Raw genomic sequence first — 16,651 nt, 5'->3', positions numbered from 1 at the left:
GTTGCCACTCGAGGGAACTTTCCTTGTACGTATATCTATAGTGTATCTATACATTATATGTGTGGAAATCATGTTGACTTCATTTCTCATTGTGTGTACATATATGGGACAACACTTCATGCCTATATCATCAACATCATAAGCCGTACACGTGGCGTTGTTCCGTTGGCTCGAGACTATGGACCTTATGGTCTTAGAGTAAAAATTTGATGGTTCAGACATATTGTTATATGATATATTTCACAATTGCAGAAATTTCTGAATTGGGTATGATTTTATGGGTGATAACATTTATTGTATAGAGAATATTATTGAATTCGATTATTGCAATTGCTCAAGATACCATTTTTTAGCTTCTAAGGTCTTTTCAAAGAGTAAAAGTTTAGTGGTTTGGACACGTAGTTTGTCTAGCTAATCATAGTTGTAGAAAAATAGGAAAATATTTCTGCAATTGTGATTGACGATACATCATGTGGTTATTTAACCGAATACAAATCCCAGATGGGAACTACCAAGTTGGAGTACGGTAAGGGCGAAGAGAATTTATGGAGCAGTGAAATGCGTAGATATCGGAAAGAACCGCCAACGGAGAGAGCATTTTGATGGGCGGATTGACCAACAATATTTTACTCATGATCTTGGGTGTGCCCAAAACCTCATTATTAACAATAATTAAGTTTGTCCAAATATTTGTGGTTTTTATCTCATGGATTTAACCATGCTGAGGATGATTGACAGCAATGGCATTTATTATGATCTTACTTAGGATGAAACAAAATAAAAGATTTCGATGGCCCATTTACCCCTCATGGTTAAAAAATGTTAGCCACTAATGTTTGTTAGTGATGATTTGGTTCATTAATGAGACACATTAATGATGCAAGGAATTTGACTAATTGAATTATCCAGGCACAAATGTAGTACTGATTTAAGTGCAATCATCAATTGAAGTTGAAAAAACATGTTCATGAAAAAAATCTCAAAATGTACATGATTAGGTTGTTTGAAATTCTTGGTTATGCACTTTTAAGGAAAACATTTGATCATTACATTTGCATTATATCATTAAAAGACATTGATTCTGAGTTGGAGAAGCATTGTTAGCGGGATCCGATTAGATTCCCCTAATTTTGAGTGTATAATTCAAAGTTTCACATTGATAAATATGTTCTTGCTAATCATGCATGTTTCAAAATGTTCTTTGTCGACATAGATGAGAAACGTTACGATATGAATATATAATCTGTAAGCACTTTTCTTGCTTAATCTAAATTTAGCATTGTTTATTTTGTATATCTAGTTTATTTTAATATTATAAAAAATATTATTGACATTATTTATATTACAAATTTGATAAAAAACAAAATTCAATTTATTATTTTATTCATTTATTAAAAATTACAGAGAAATAAACAGATTGAACAACATTTTTTTGTGATATTAATGGAGTCAACAATGACTTTTTAATTATTAGAATCAAAATAAATACTAACATGTATTTGCTCACGAATGGTGTTCCCATCAATTACACTAGTTTTAACATTTGTCAATATATATTTTGTGTAAATAATTACGTCAAATATACACATTGCTTAGGTGGATTTGGAATAATATGGATATAGTGGCTAGGACAGAATGTGAGGCCCACATTTATGCAAACCATTATAATTTGAGTTTCATCTCATCCATATATATATCCTAACTTAGAGACCTGAATCGTCCTTTGCTCGAAAATATGCACGAAACTCCACTACAACTTCTTATAAGATGGGACGAAATGTACAAAGACAAATGCTTTTAACAAAAATAAAATTTATTGGAATTTCAAATTAAATATTTCAATGTCTCACATTACTTGAGTCCCTTCTTTTTTGCACTCGTTTTGCAAAAAGATTAGTAATTAATTAAAGTGGCAAGAGAGTCAAATAAGAGAAAAAAAAACGTAAAAGAAGACTCTTCTATACATTTTTCCAAAATATTCGCTCATTGTTTTAGTTAGAGCCTTTTGTTTATCGAGAAAAATATTTCAAATAAAATTGAAATTCCAAAATAAAATAAAGGAAAAGTAAAATTAATAATATAGTTTGAGTTTGGGAACCCATAAATAAAATAAATCAATAAATAAGATAAAAAAAATTACTACTTAGTGTTCAATAAAAATATCTCCATATTAGAGTAATTGCAAAATTAAATCCACATTTCAATTTTATTTAGAACGAAGTTACCCCTGATGGTACCTCGAGACAATAGAAACACAATGATACGAGACCCCCGCCACCAGACGCAACAGCAGAGCGGCATGCCGAGCTGGAGGCGACAACAGCCGAGCAGCACGGCGCAGCAGAGCGGCATGCCGAGCTGGAGGCGACAACAGCCGAGCAGCACGACGCAGCGCTTCCGGAGCCGAGCAGCACGACGCAGCCGAGCAGCACGACGCAGTGCGTGAATGACCGAAGTGAAGAATTGATTGTGTCGAAGAGATCCTTGAGGCCGAGAGACAAGCTCAAGGCGCCGAACAAGTTCAAGAATTAGCCGATTCGTTTTGTTTCTTTTTTATTTCTTTCCTTTTATGTTTTAGTATTTTTGAAACATTAATTTACTTATTGTTGAGTCGGGCCTGATGTATAAGCCCCGTTCGGGTTTTCTTTGCGGTTCTTTCCCGGATGAATTAGGATACGTCGAACCGCCCTAGGGTTTCTAGTATAAAATAGGGTATTTCATCAACACATTATTTTCATGAATGAAATATTTTCCCTAAACCTATCTTGCATTCCAAGAAACCCGAATTATCGTAACTTTGTTGCTGAGTGGAGAACGTCCACAACTCAACAAAACCCGTGATCTTCCTCCGAGATTGTCGACAGGTTGATTGCTAGTTCCCACGAGAAGGAAGATAACTAATTGTTACGGAGCACGTCTGTAACAACTGGTGCTTTCATTCCGTAACTCAACATCTATAACAACGGCGAAATCAGATGGCTTCGGATTACCCGAGAGCCGAGACGTCGTCGGCACTACATCTAGGGCCGGCGCCACAGCGCCAGGTAGCCGAGTCAGGGGGTCGGTCCCAATCAACGGATCCGATCACGCTAGGGTTCGCGCAGTTAAATGAACGCTTTGATAAGATGGACCGTCGGGTCGAAACCTTGGAGCGCCGACCGCATCCACAAGCGGCTGATCACACCCAAGTTTGGGACGATGCCGAACACGAATGGGAGGAGTATCGAGGGCACGGTCGGCCAGTACGTGAGGATCTTGACCGTTCATACCGACACCAGGATCGAGGTCGGGGACGCCCGTCTCGGGGTGGTCGCGGTGATCGGGGTGGAGGAGGCCGTTTTTCGCAGCGGCGCGATGTGACGGAGTATCGAACGGGTCGCCGTCGGGACAATTGGGATCCACCTCAGAGGCACGACGATTGGGACGAGGATCCGCACGAGGATCGCGGTGTCTCCTGCTGGGACCCGCCTCAGCGCCGAGAGCGTTTTCCCCACCAGGGAACCGATTACTCTTCCGGCTTGAAGATGGACGCGCCCCACTTTAACGGGGCGGATGCGCCAAATTGGATATCCCGCGTACAATATTATTTCGATCACAAACGGATCCCGGAGTCTGAGCGTCTGCATTATGTAGTGATGCTGTTTGACCCCCCCCCCCCGCTTCGGAATGGATATTCAATTATAGGGAGACCAATGGTTTTGTAACGTGGCCGGAGTTCCTGGACGACGTCAGACATCGCTTTGACCCACAGAGCTTCAGAAATTACACGGGTCTGATCGCCAAGCTGGTTCAGACGTCTACCGTAGCAGACTACCACGCAACGTTCGAACGGTACCTCAATCGGGTGACCGATTTATCGGAGTCATCTCTGATTCCTATTTTTATCCAAGGGCTCAAGCAACCCTTGCAAGAGAAGATCGAATTGCAGAACCCGGTTTCATTAGCGGAGGCAATGGCATTGGCATTGCGCTTGGCTGCAACACAAGACGAGCGACCGCACCAACCGTCGCCATATCCGCGACGCCAGTGGTCAGGGAAGGAGCAGAGGGCCCCCCCGATCCCCGGTTCGACCCCAATTTCTGGACCACAGCCGCAAGAACTTCAGGGACGTGACGCGGACAAGGCACGGGTATACCCAATCAGGGTGTCTAACGCCGAGAAATCGGAGCGGGCACGCCGAGGGCTTTGTTACCATTGCCCTGAAAAATGGGTCGCAGGCCACGTCTGTAAGGTCAAACTTCTTTGCTATATGGATGACGATGCTGACAACCTGCAGGAGGATACCGCGGGAGATCAAGTGCCGGAGGACGAACTAATTACGGCTGATCTATCGCACCTTCACGCCTTGGATGGCCGAGGGAGCTCGAAACCGTTCATTGTACAGGGCACGTTGGGCGTAACCAACGTGCGGGTATTGATCGACACAGGCGCGACATTGGATTTCCTCCAGCCACGGACCTAACACCCATCAGACCATTCCGGGTGTTGGTAGGTAACGGAGCATCCCTGCTCTGCACCCACATAGCGCGGGGCACCAAGCTGACGCTGCAGGGCAACGTATTTGTGGTGGATCTCCATATTCTCGCTCACCATGGGCCAGATGTGATTTTGGGAATGCGTTGGTTGGAATCGCTGGGGAAGGTGTCGGCGGATTTCGTCAGAAAAACGTTGGAATTTACTCACGGGGAGCGACCGGTTTTCTTACAAGGCTTGATGCCGGGGCCAAAACAAATATCCCTTCACTCGTTATACACATTAACGACGCAACCAACGGACCACGAGTTCTATGAGATTGTACCGATTGACAGCGGCACTGAGGCAGTGGAGAGAAGCAGCAGGGAGGACTTTCCTCCGGGCTTGCCGAACGGAATTCTCGCGGTATTAAACACACACCGAGCGGTGTTTGAACAGCCTCGTGGCATGCCCCCGCCGCGGCAGTTTGATCACCGCATTCATCTCCTACCCGGTACACGGCCGATTAATGTTAGACCGTACAGGTACCCCTACTTCCAGAAGACGGAAATCGAAAGGCAGGTTCGCGATATGCTGGAACAGGGTATCATTCGCCATAGTCACAGCCCGTTCTCGTCCCCGGTATTGCTGATCCGAAAAAAGGATGGCACTTTTCGGTTTTGCATTGATTACCGAGCCCTCAATAAGGCCACCGTGCCGGATCATTTTCCCATTCCTACGGCAGAAGAACTATTTGACGAGTTGGGAGGTGCTAGGTACTTCACTAAGTTGGATCTTCGCTCGGGGTATCACCAAATTCGAATGAACGGGGACGACATTTTCAAAACCGCTTTTAGAACTCATGATGGGCATTTCGAGTTTCTCGTGATGCCTTTCGGGTTGACAAACGCACCGTCCACCTTCCAGGCGGCGATGAATGCTATTTTCCAGCCACTTCTCAGAAAATGTGTTATCGTTTTCTTCGATGACATTTTGATTTATAGCCCGACCATTGAGCTGCATAGTAGCCACCTGGAAGCCGTTCTGGAACTGCTCCATGCTAATAACTTCTTCGTGAAGCTTTCGAAGTGTTCATTTTGTAGTATGTCGGTGGAGTATTTAGGGCACATCATTGACGAAGGCCATCTCAAGGCCGACCCGACCAAAATACAGGCGATGACGGCGTGGCCTAAGCCGGGAACGGTACGGCAACTGCGAGGTTTTTTAGGGTTGACAGGCTACTACCGCCGTTTCGTCGCCCACTACGCGATGATCGCGGCGCCCTTAACAGATTTACTTAAAAAAGAGGCTTTTCGATGGAGCCCCGAAGCCGAGAAGGCGTTCGCAGCTCTGAAGCAGGCGATGACATCAGCTCCGGTCCTCCAATTGCCGAATTTCGACTTGCCATTTTGCGTGGAGACTGACGCGTGCGACGTGGGCATTGGCGCGGTGCTAATGCAACGGGATCACCCCATTGCGTTTTTCAGTAAGAAACTGGGACCTCGCAGGAGGGTGGCATCTACGTATCATAAGGAATTATATGCTATTGTGGAGGCCGTGCAAAAATGGCGACAGTATCTATTGGGGCGTGAGTTCATCATTAGAACGGATCAGAGGAGTTTGAAAGAGCTGTTACAACAAGTGGTCCAGACCCCAGACCAACAACTCTATGTTAGAAAGTTGATGGGATATAAGTTTGTGATCGAGTACAAGAGAGGCAGCATGAACAAGGCGGCAGATGCCTTGTCCCGGCAGCACGACGTGCCGAGCCCGCATCCCGATTTGCCTGCGACAGACGACGCTCCCGTCGAAGTCACGACGGATGTGGACGCGGTCCAGCTCCTACCAGTCGTCGCTAAGCCTGTACCTGATATATTGCGCGTGTTGCGCGAGGAGGCGGCCTCCCTACCCGAACTGGTGGAACTCTCGGCCAAAATCAAATCAGGCGACGCGCCCTCGCACTTATCATGGGTCGATGGCCTGATATATTACCATCGCAGGGTGTTGGTGAGCGCGGAGTCCAAGGCAAAACGGACGTTACTAAAGGAACACCATTGCTCGCCGATGGCGGGTCATCCGGGACACGAGAGAACATTCCGCCTATTGGCGGCGGGGTTTTATTGGCCAAACATGCGCAAAGATGTAGTGACGTTTGTGAACGAGTGTGTGGTGTGCCAGTCCACGAAGTATTCAACGCGAAAGCCGGCGGGGCTATTGCAGCCGCTACCCGTCCCGTCGCAAGTATGGGAGGATGTGTCAATGGACTTCATCACCGGGCTGCCCCAGTCCCGGGGGTATACAACCATTATGGTGGTGGTGGATAGGCTTTCAAAATATGCTCATTTCGCCCCCCTACCTCCTAAATTTGACGCCTCCCGAGTGGCGCAGCTGTTTGTGAATACGGTGGTCCGGCACCACGGGTTCCCTAAAACCTTGGTGTCAGATAGAGATTCGGTGTTCCTCAACGCAACATGGGAGGAGATGATGCGTCTGAGCGGCACCAAGCTTCACTTTTCCACCGCCTACCATCCGCAGTCGGATGGCCAGACGGAAGTCCGTAATCGGGGTTTGGAGCAGTATCTGCGAGCATTTGCTTCCGATAAACCTTCAAGATGGACGAATTTTTTACCATGGGCGGAGTTAGCTCTAAACTGTTCCCATCACTCTGCGCTGGGCATGACACCTTATAAAGCATTGTATGGGCGTGAGCCGCCCACGTTAGTGGCGTCCCCGCCGTCAGCAAAAACGCCGCCTAATGTGGCAGATATTATCAAAGAGCGTGGGGAGCTGCTGGTCACGTTACGGCGAAACCTCTTGCGGGCCCAGCAGCGAATGACGGATGTGGCAAACAGACACCGCAGGCACGTGGAGTTTGACGTGGGCGATGTCGTATGGCTGAAACTGCAACCGTACCGGCAGCACTCGGTTGCGAAACCGTTGTCGGCAAAGCTGGCGCCACGGTTCTATGGCCCCTTCGAAATTTTGGAGAGGGTGGGCCCGGTGGCATACAAATTACGTCTTCCGGCGGGTAGTAGAGTCCACAATGTGTTCCACGTGAGCTTGTTGCGTGAATTTGTGGCGGGCGACGGGGATGTGGACGGAGTGAAATTGCCTCCCGTGTTTGTGGGGGATAGGCCAGTGGTGCGTCCCGTGGCAGTGTTGGAGGAGCGCGTCAGCTGGCGGGGCGACCGACCGGAGCGACAGTGCTTGGTGCAGTGGGAAGATGATGCTTCCACACCTACTTGGGAGCCGGTCGAGGCGATTGGTAGGCAGTTCCCGGAGGTTCGCCTTGTGGACAAGGCGATTGTTAACGGAGGGGGGGTTGATACGAGACCCCCGCCACCAGACGCAACAGCAGAGCGGCATGCCGAGCTGGAGGCGGCAACAGCCGAGCAGCACGGCGCAGCAGAGCGGCATGCCGAGCTGGAGGCGACAACAGCCGAGCAGCACGACGCAGCGCTTCCGGAGCCGAGCAGCACGACGCAGTGCGTGAATGACCGAAGTGAAGAATTGATTGTGTCGAAGAGATCCTTGAGGCCGAGAGACAAGCTCAAGGCGCCGAACAAGTTCAAGAATTAGCCGATTCGTTTTGTTTCTTTTTTATTTCTTTTCTTTTATGTTTTAGTATTTTTGAAACATTAATTTACTTATTGTTGAGTCGGGCCTGATGTATAAGCCCCGTTCGGGTTTTCTTTGCGGTTCTTTCCCGGATGAATTAGGATACGTCGAACCGCCCTAGGGTTTCTAGTATAAAATAGGGTATTTCATCAACACATTATTTTCATGAATGAAATATTTTCCCTAAACCTATCTTGCATTCCAAGAAACCCGAATTATCGTAACTTTGTTGCTGAGTGGAGAACGTCCACAACTCAACAAAACCCGTGATCTTCCTCCGAGATTGTCGACAGGTTGATTGCTAGTTCCCACGAGAAGGAAGATAACTAATTGTTACGGAGCACGTCTGTAACACACAACCATTGAAACAATATCGAAATTTTACCCATTTTAAAGTGAAAATTAAAATACTGGAGTACTATCTTTTTTGTAGATACTCTTTAAAGGTTAGAACGTTTTTTGTTAAAAAACAATATTGAATATTTACCCTTTAATAAATGTTTATACAATCCTCCATCTCTTTCTGATTAGACACCACTGAATAGAAAATCAACCACATGAGAATGAGTGTAAAGAGGATGAAGAAAAGAGAATATATTTGGTGAAAGAAATGAAGATGAAGCCATAATAGTAGTATATGAAATTGAGATTTTGGTGAAATGGAAAATCACTGATTGGACCAAATATCAAGTAACATAGTCCAACAAATGGGACAGATTTGATGTGTAAATTTGTACAAATTTGGCATCATTCGTTTGCAAATTTAATCTCCCATGTTTAACATATCATACCCGCAAACACAGTACTATATGAAATACAACAAATGGACTTACCTTTCACCATTCATTATCATAGCTACTGAGACACCTCTCTTCTGTTACAAGCCACCCATTTGGGGTCTCATCGATACTGGAAAAGTATCTCCCCGTAAACCTGTGGCATCGGACAAGTCACTTGATGTCTTAACGGACAAGTAACGATGATATACGGGTGGCAGAATAATACTATCTATGTCCCATCCGTCCCATAACAGATGTCTCACTTTCTCATTTAGTTTGTCCCAACAAAGATGTCACACTTCTATTTTTGAAAAAAAAAATGCCTTTTGACGACCTTTTTATCTCTACTTAAACAAACTAAACAACAACTTCTAAAATCTCATGTCACCCAACAAGTGTGACATCTTAACTGGGACAGAGGGAGGAATTCTATAAAGCACATGTACTAAATTAACTTACCTGTTTTTCTAACAGCTTCATAGACACACGTCATAGCTTCATGGATTCAATCGTTAACTAACCAACGGTTAAAGAAAATGAAGAAGGGAAACTCACAGGAGTAGATAATCACTAGGCCCTCGACATGGTTTGACTTGAATTCAGCTGTTCGTGAATTTCTCTGAATTTATCTTTAAGCCTTTGCATCTGCATCAGAAGGCCACTTACTGTGTAACAAAGCGTAGCGAAAAATATTCATAAATCGAGAGAAGCAATAGCAACTACATACCCGTTTCAGCTCAATCTCCATTTCTCTCTTTCGGTGTCCTAAAGAATGCCGCACAGTACTAATGTCAAAGACATTATCAACGTCTTCAAAAGTGGCCTCTAAGTCTGCCCGGAGAAGTGCAGGCAACTTGTCAACAACGGGCATAAGCAGAAAGCAATTGAACTGCAAAGAAAGAAGCCATGAAAAAAGAAAACAAGTGAGGCTTACGGAAGACTTGTCAATTTGCTGCTTCTAATCTGTTGCAAGTGGCTCGTTGCATACGAATCTTTATAGCCGAGTATTGAAAAGTCGACTTCTTATAAATGTTTTTTTAAAACAAAGTTGTTAGAAAGTCAAGAAGGCAGGGTAACTGTCCGCAATTAAGGCTAGACAGACGAACATCTAAAAATGTCGATGACAGCTATACTCTTAACAGCACCAAATAACCCGAGGTAACATATTAAGGAGATGTATACAAACCTTGAGCTCAGTAGAGGCCAGGAAGTATTCTCGGATTCCATGAAATATCTGCTGAACCAAAGCATAAACAATCCTTTCGGATGAAGGGGCAAGCCTTCTGTTCCATAGTGTACTATCTAAAAGGTCAGCCAGCCTTGTCTCTGTTGTTGGGGCACTAGCTGTCGAATCATTTCCTGGAGCCAAACTATTGAGTTTCACGTCTGCTTTGGATTTAACATCTTGCCTATCATTGCTTGCAAATCCAGACGATAACTCTGTAGAAAGACTGGAAGAATTGACAGCAGCGTTGGACTGTTCTGACCCACCAAATGAATCCAAGAACTGTCGTAATCCAGCCCTATTCTGCAATTTGATCATTTTTTCAGAGTGGAAAGAACACGAAAGAAGAGAAAAAAAACATCAAACTTCATAATATGCTCAAAATGGTGCAATGAAGGTGACTACATGAAAAGCTCTGTTTTAATAAAGAAGGTATTTGACAAGAACCTCACTATATCTAGTGTCTCGTGACTCTCGTCATTTCCCAGATTGTCAGAACTTGGAAACTAAGAGGTACATGTATATAAGCAATTCAAACCCTAACCATTCAAGACAAGGATACACATAGAGATAAAATTGACAGGAAAAAGACAAAAGACAAAAGACAAAAGACAGAGAGAGATCATTATATGATGCATATCAGAGTCGCCAGAAAATGCTCAATAGTGAAGCAAAAAAAAAGGTTACGAATATAGTAAAAACGACATTGACCAAAATAGCAAGTGTGCCTACCTTGTTGTGAAGTGACCATGAAACATAGCGAGTAGTGCTCACCAAATCCTCCATACACCTGGCAGTTTGTATGTAAGTTAGTTAGCTAGCTGTAAAATCATTAACATGAGATTTGTGTATTTTGATGAGCAAACAGTCCAAAACTCTAAGTTAGAGACAAATAATAATTGTCAATTTCTAAGACCATAGAACTTTTAACTCCATGGCCAAAAGAGTGATGATATGCCACCTTCTCTAGGCCTATAATGCCTCCTTTTAATATTGAGACGATTATATGAAAGTTTCGAGCATCAAGAAGTGAAATGAAGGAACAGAGTCACTTGAAGGGAATTTCAAGGAAAAGTGAGTCACTTGAAAATGATAATCACACTGTATGGGAACGGTTATGTAAAAATGGAAACTATTAAAAGAGAAATGCAAAAACTGCAGGCAGTTATACTAACTTTTCACGGCATGACCGTTCAGTTGATTCAGCAAAGTTGTCGAAGGCAGAAGCAACACGCTTCAGAAAAACTTCATGGCAGCTAAGATATTCACCATCTTTCTGTTAAAAGGTACACAGTAATTCTTAGAACACAAACAAGTTAACCAAGTTGCTTTAATCATGAAAATTTGCATGATAATAAATGCATACTAGTTACCAAAAATATGGCCAACGTTGCTAGTTGTTACCTGGAGAAGGAAAACAGAGATGGGAACCAGCCTCTTGAGAATGTGCAGCAGCCGGCAACCTAACTGGTACCATACAAAGAAGGAATGACATGAGAGTTGGATAATCTCAATCTTCAGCTATAAGTCTGAGCTTTTTACCTTCATTTACAGAAGATGTCTAACATTGGATGCCAATTTTTCCCAAATGTTATATTAAATAGCTTGACATTTATAGTTTCAACAAATGAGAGTGGAGAAGCAAACTGATGCAAGTGCATATCCAGGGTACAGATTCATTTTCATCAATTCTTTATTCTCATTTAGCTTATAAAATTGTTGATTTTTGAGGTCCTTGTAGAACATGGGAAGAGGAAATTTACTTTCAATCCAAACAGTTTTTCAGATTGGCTGTCTTATTGACTTCTGCATACCACCATATCATATCAAAACTGAAGCGTGTTTGCTCATTGAAACAATGCATATATGCATATGTATGTTTGATCTAAGTTCATTTTCTACCACTCAACTCAACTACCTAATTTGGTCTTGATTATGCTTTCTTTAAAATGGTTGCACATTTATAGTCCAAAACAACAAAATATAGTCTAGAACTGTCATATATGACACTGATCTCTTTACCTGATGGAGAAAAGGCTCAAATGTATCACGAGCCTTTGCAACAGCAATTACGCAAGCTGTCCTAAATTTACAAAAAATAACACAGTAAAAAAATTAAGTAACAAAGAATTTCATTGTTAGATGACTAGACCACATGTTTAAGAATAAAGCTCATTAATAGTTTAATACCTCGAATAGTTTGTTCCATCATGAATGTCCTCAACTCCACAGGCATTGACAATCTCTTCACGTGTGATTGGAGGGCATTTGATCCCACCAACAACAAAACGGAACTCAGCCATTGCACGATGATATTGAGCGCCTCCATAAAGACGCATCCCTGCGTTCTGCACGGCCGAGAAAACAGTAGCAACACGGTTGAGTGTAGCAGGAGGGAAGTTACAAATAGACATTAGCAATCTGATTGCTACCTCAGTGGCCGCTAAGTGAATTATGCAGATAATTATTATATTTCAGAAGCTGGAAACCACAAAATAAGGAAGGTGAAATGGCTACTAATTCAAGGGGGCAATAAAAACACACTATTTGTGGTTTGGAAAGGGCAGATCCCCTGCTGCATTTCGATGCCTTGCTTTGGCATAAATTTTCTTTTGCACGTATAATTTATTCCATTCAAAAGCAAAGTAGATTACTCAAGAATTTCAAGTTTTAATTTTGTATTTTTGTTACGACTGAATATGGACTAACCAAAAATTATTGTAGCTACCTGTTCCTAGTAAGAAAAAGTTTGATGTTCACTATAAGAAAGAGCAATGATGTAAAGTGACAAGTTCAATAACACGCAGCTACTTCTGGAATAAGGAAAAAAGGCACAGTCAAACGAGATAAGATATGTGAAAGACGTTAAGACTCACAGGTATTAACTTGTAAGGAAATTGAAGACCATCAGTACCAATAAATGCACCTCCATTAACCCTTTCGTCCTGAAGTGTTTCTCCTGTAAAGAGAAAATATTTCTTCAAGGTGACATGCCCATTTTCAGCAAGAGATGTGGGGATGGGTCAGTGAAGAAATCAAACACACCATGTTTACGCTTCAAGTAAAATAGAGATATGCTGTATGTAGTTAGGTGCGCGAAACAAGATGGAAATTCTTAGGAAGTTGTCAAGTTTAGCAAAAGTGGGAAATATCTAGTTGAGAAATGTATTTTACATGATAAGATACGTGCAAAAGAGAACTTACCAAATTTATCTGGTGGTGCGACAACCGTCCCCTTCAGTAAAAGTGATAACTAAGCAATAAGAGGAACATATAATCAGGAACTCTACTTTTCGGATAACCTAAGACCAAACCTAAGCCCTTATTTTTTATGCATTTGAAATCACGGATTCTTAAAAGTAAAGAATACAGATGTGGCATATTATTTCAGCCTGAATAGTAGCTACAAGAAGATTATATGCAGACATGAACTAGGATATGACCTTGGTCAAGAACATATCATGAAAAGTTCTTCCTTTCTCCTTCAGCTTTACTTCATCCAAAGTGCTGAGAAAAAAACAGTAGTCAGTTGAAAAGTACAAAAGCAGAAAGGTGGAAAATGAGAAGCTTAACTAAGCCTGCTCAACAATAATTGACACGCGCATACACACACACACACACACACACACATATATATATAGACTAATATAACTTTTGCTTGCATTGATTATTTAAATTTAAACATGCTTGAACATTGACTATCTAATCCTCAAATATTCAACCATTTGTTTATCAATCAAATCTATCGCACAAATTAATTGCCCCTATGATTTAAGTATACAAGGGGGAAAAGGTAACCTTCAACCTGAGTTCCTGATTAATTTCATTTAGCTTCCTTGTTGTACTTCGGTACTCTTTCTCAAGAAGCGGAATGATAAGAGGTACACTGTCCATATACCTTAGCAGAAAATAAATTATACCATCAATGAGTAGATCATATAAAGGAAAACATCATTACAGTGCAACTTCAGTACCTTTTCTGTAGCAACTCTTCCAAGAATAACTTAAGACTGCTAACACCTATTCTACTCCTTTCTTGTTTCGAAAGTGATCTACCCAATTTTTCCTCCAAAGCTGCTCTATCATCCATCTCCCTCAAAGATATAGCCTGACAAAGACTCAGTGGTGATCAGTTGAATACACCATAACACGGGAACCTTTTATTAAATCTATCACCAAGATCATATATCTATTACACAACTCTATGAACAAATCTAACTTTGGTTAACATCATATCATTTATTAGAGGTATTAAAAGATAAAATTAAAACAAAATTAAAAGAATACTAACTGTAGTTGCATTTAAAATAATGAAGAGCCTAACCTGTTTGAACTCATCGTTAGATCTATAAACTGACTCGTGCCCAGTTCCAACTCTTCCGGAAGGAACAGAAGTGAAAAAGGGTGAATCGCCTAACATGAACCCATCAAGTGCGCTCGCAGGTGGTGAAAGAAAAACCTCCACATCTGAAGCACGTGCAAACTGAGGGATCTTTGTATCAAGCTTCGTTGAGACAACTACTGTCCTTGAGAGTTCAGGATCAATCTAGATGAAAGCACAACACAAAGGAGCCATTTACAACTTGCAAATATGAGAAAGTATCCAAAGAAGAGATGAGCTCGTATCAGTGAAGTACGGAAATTATTTTCAGTGTTCTGATGTTCTAAAACTGCACCCAATTCCTAAAGTTTGTATTTTGTAATGAGAAACATACTTGCATCACAACCCTGCGGGTTGTGGCATTGCTCCAATCGCTGCAATCTTCGAGACATAATATGATGAATTCCTTATGTTGCATTTTAGCCCGCACTAGAGACTCCACGGCTCGCGCTTGAGACTGTGACATGTAGCTCCTCAACGTTCATCAAGCAAGTGCTTCAAAACTAACATTTCAAGAATCAAATAATATACCTGCAAAGCACGATTTTTTCGGGCTGGAGCTGGGGCGATGAGTCCAGGAGTGTCTATTATGGTAAGGTTTGGACAGTTCTTGTACTCTATTCTAATTATTATCTCTTTCGACGAAAATTGATAAGATTCTTTCTCCAGCCTCATGTTTTCAGCTTCAATATAAGCCTGCATGGATTGACCAAAATCAATAGTTTAACAATGCAATTAAAACAAAACTAGGCTTGAAACGACTCTCCCCTCAAAAATGTTTCTTGCAGACCCATGAAAATGCAGTCTGCATCAACAGAAAGATATTCCCAAGGGTAATTTGCCCATAAACAACTCTAAAGGAATGTTCTTGCACTTGTTCAACAAAAAGAAATAAAATTCAATCTCTCAAAGATTAAGTTTGGTCGAATTCCCGTGTCCCCCGCACCTTCCAAAATTTGAATGACAAATTAAGAAGTTTCAAAAATTCACAATCGTCTCACGACAATTTTTCAGGCAATGCTGAGTTGGCGCACACGTGTAAATTTTTGGTGGTGCGGATTAAAAGTTTTGCATACGTGTAATGCGAAGACATAGCAACTAAACAACACTGTTTTGAGCCTAAAAAAATCTATTCACTATCTCTCTACTGCTTAGATATCGTCTCCTCTATGTTGTTGCCTCACCACCGCATCCATGTAAACTTTTTTGCCGTGCCCGCCCGTCAACCTAGCTTCGATTTTCCTCAAATTTCACAATTGCAAGTTGTTTAAAGATTGGTTCAAAATTTATAAGGTGCGATAGAAACAAAAAAAGGTCTTATTTTTCGTTATTTCACAGGCAATTAAGCAATTTTTTTAACTATAAAACCAGCAGAAAAGGCTCAAGCACATAAATACTCTTGACAAAAATGGAACTTCCATTTTCGTGTAGAAAATGCCAATTGTGCATTACTCAATTAGGGCATCAGAAACAGAAACAGCACAATTAGGCAATTTTGAAACTACAAAACCAGCAGAAAGCTCAAACACATAAATGCAACTTCCATTTTCCTGTAGAAAATGTTCAATTGCGTAATATATTCAATTTGGGGATCGGAAAAAGCACCTGAATTTCGTGAAGAGATTTATCCTGGGGGACGGAGGGGTCGGAGTCGGAGAGGAGGCGGCAGAGAGGGGCGTGGCAGTCGGGGTTGAACTTCATGTGGAGAGTGATGGGGCGGCGCGTCTTGGTGCCGCCGCCGACGTGGTTGAACTGGAAGCCCATCAGGGCCTCGACGAGGGCGCTCTTCCCCTCGGTCTGGTGGCCCACCACCAGCACCGCCGGCGCGTCGAACGGCGTCGAGAACTCCTGCGCCAGGCCGTGCAGCTCGTTGTAGGCCTCGTAGAGCTTCCAGTTGCCGTCAGCGGCGCCGTCATTGGTGAGGTGAGTGAGGGAGTGGCCGTCGTCGTCCATTCTATCTCTAAATTTTGGAGCTTTTTTTGAATGGTTTTCGATTTTTTCGGAACTCTCCCACCTCGCGCGCTGGAAAACTCCATACTTTAATCTAACCCTATTTTCTCTATTTTTATTTTTTTTATTTATGTTACTATAATTAAATCAGGTGCCATGTCATTAAATCGTCATGACAACTGGAAAATAATAGAGGAAATCAAAAATGTATCCACTTTGTACAACAACATTGCATCAACACTCATA

At 42.5% G+C, this 16,651-nt stretch overlaps 1 protein-coding gene across 1 annotated transcript; it reads right to left on the bottom strand.

Moving 5' to 3' along the window:
- Positions 1 to 8,756: 8,756 nt before the first annotated feature.
- On the bottom strand, positions 8,757 to 16,576 carry LOC121757158 (dynamin-like protein ARC5). The gene is made up of 18 exons (XM_042152668.1): positions 16,061 to 16,576; positions 14,987 to 15,151; positions 14,790 to 14,912; positions 14,399 to 14,620; positions 14,049 to 14,182; positions 13,880 to 13,972; positions 13,518 to 13,581; positions 13,279 to 13,327; positions 12,951 to 13,033; positions 12,265 to 12,422; positions 12,097 to 12,157; positions 11,479 to 11,541; positions 11,250 to 11,350; positions 10,807 to 10,864; positions 10,036 to 10,377; positions 9,577 to 9,738; positions 9,405 to 9,494; positions 8,757 to 9,003 (listed from the first exon to the last, which is right to left on the bottom strand). The coding sequence occupies exons 1-17, from the start codon at positions 16,406 to 16,408 to the stop codon at positions 9,420 to 9,422; spliced, it is 2,301 nt and encodes a 766-aa protein (XP_042008602.1). The 5' UTR covers positions 16,409 to 16,576; the 3' UTR covers positions 8,757 to 9,003; positions 9,405 to 9,419.
- Between the last annotated feature and the right edge of the window lie 75 nt (positions 16,577 to 16,651).

The sequence above is a fragment of the Salvia splendens genome, chromosome 12 (genome assembly GCF_004379255.2).
Source record: "Salvia splendens isolate huo1 chromosome 12, SspV2, whole genome shotgun sequence".
Lineage (NCBI taxonomy): Eukaryota > Viridiplantae > Streptophyta > Magnoliopsida > Lamiales > Lamiaceae > Salvia > Salvia splendens.
This window is presented reverse-complemented; position numbering and strand designations above follow the sequence as displayed.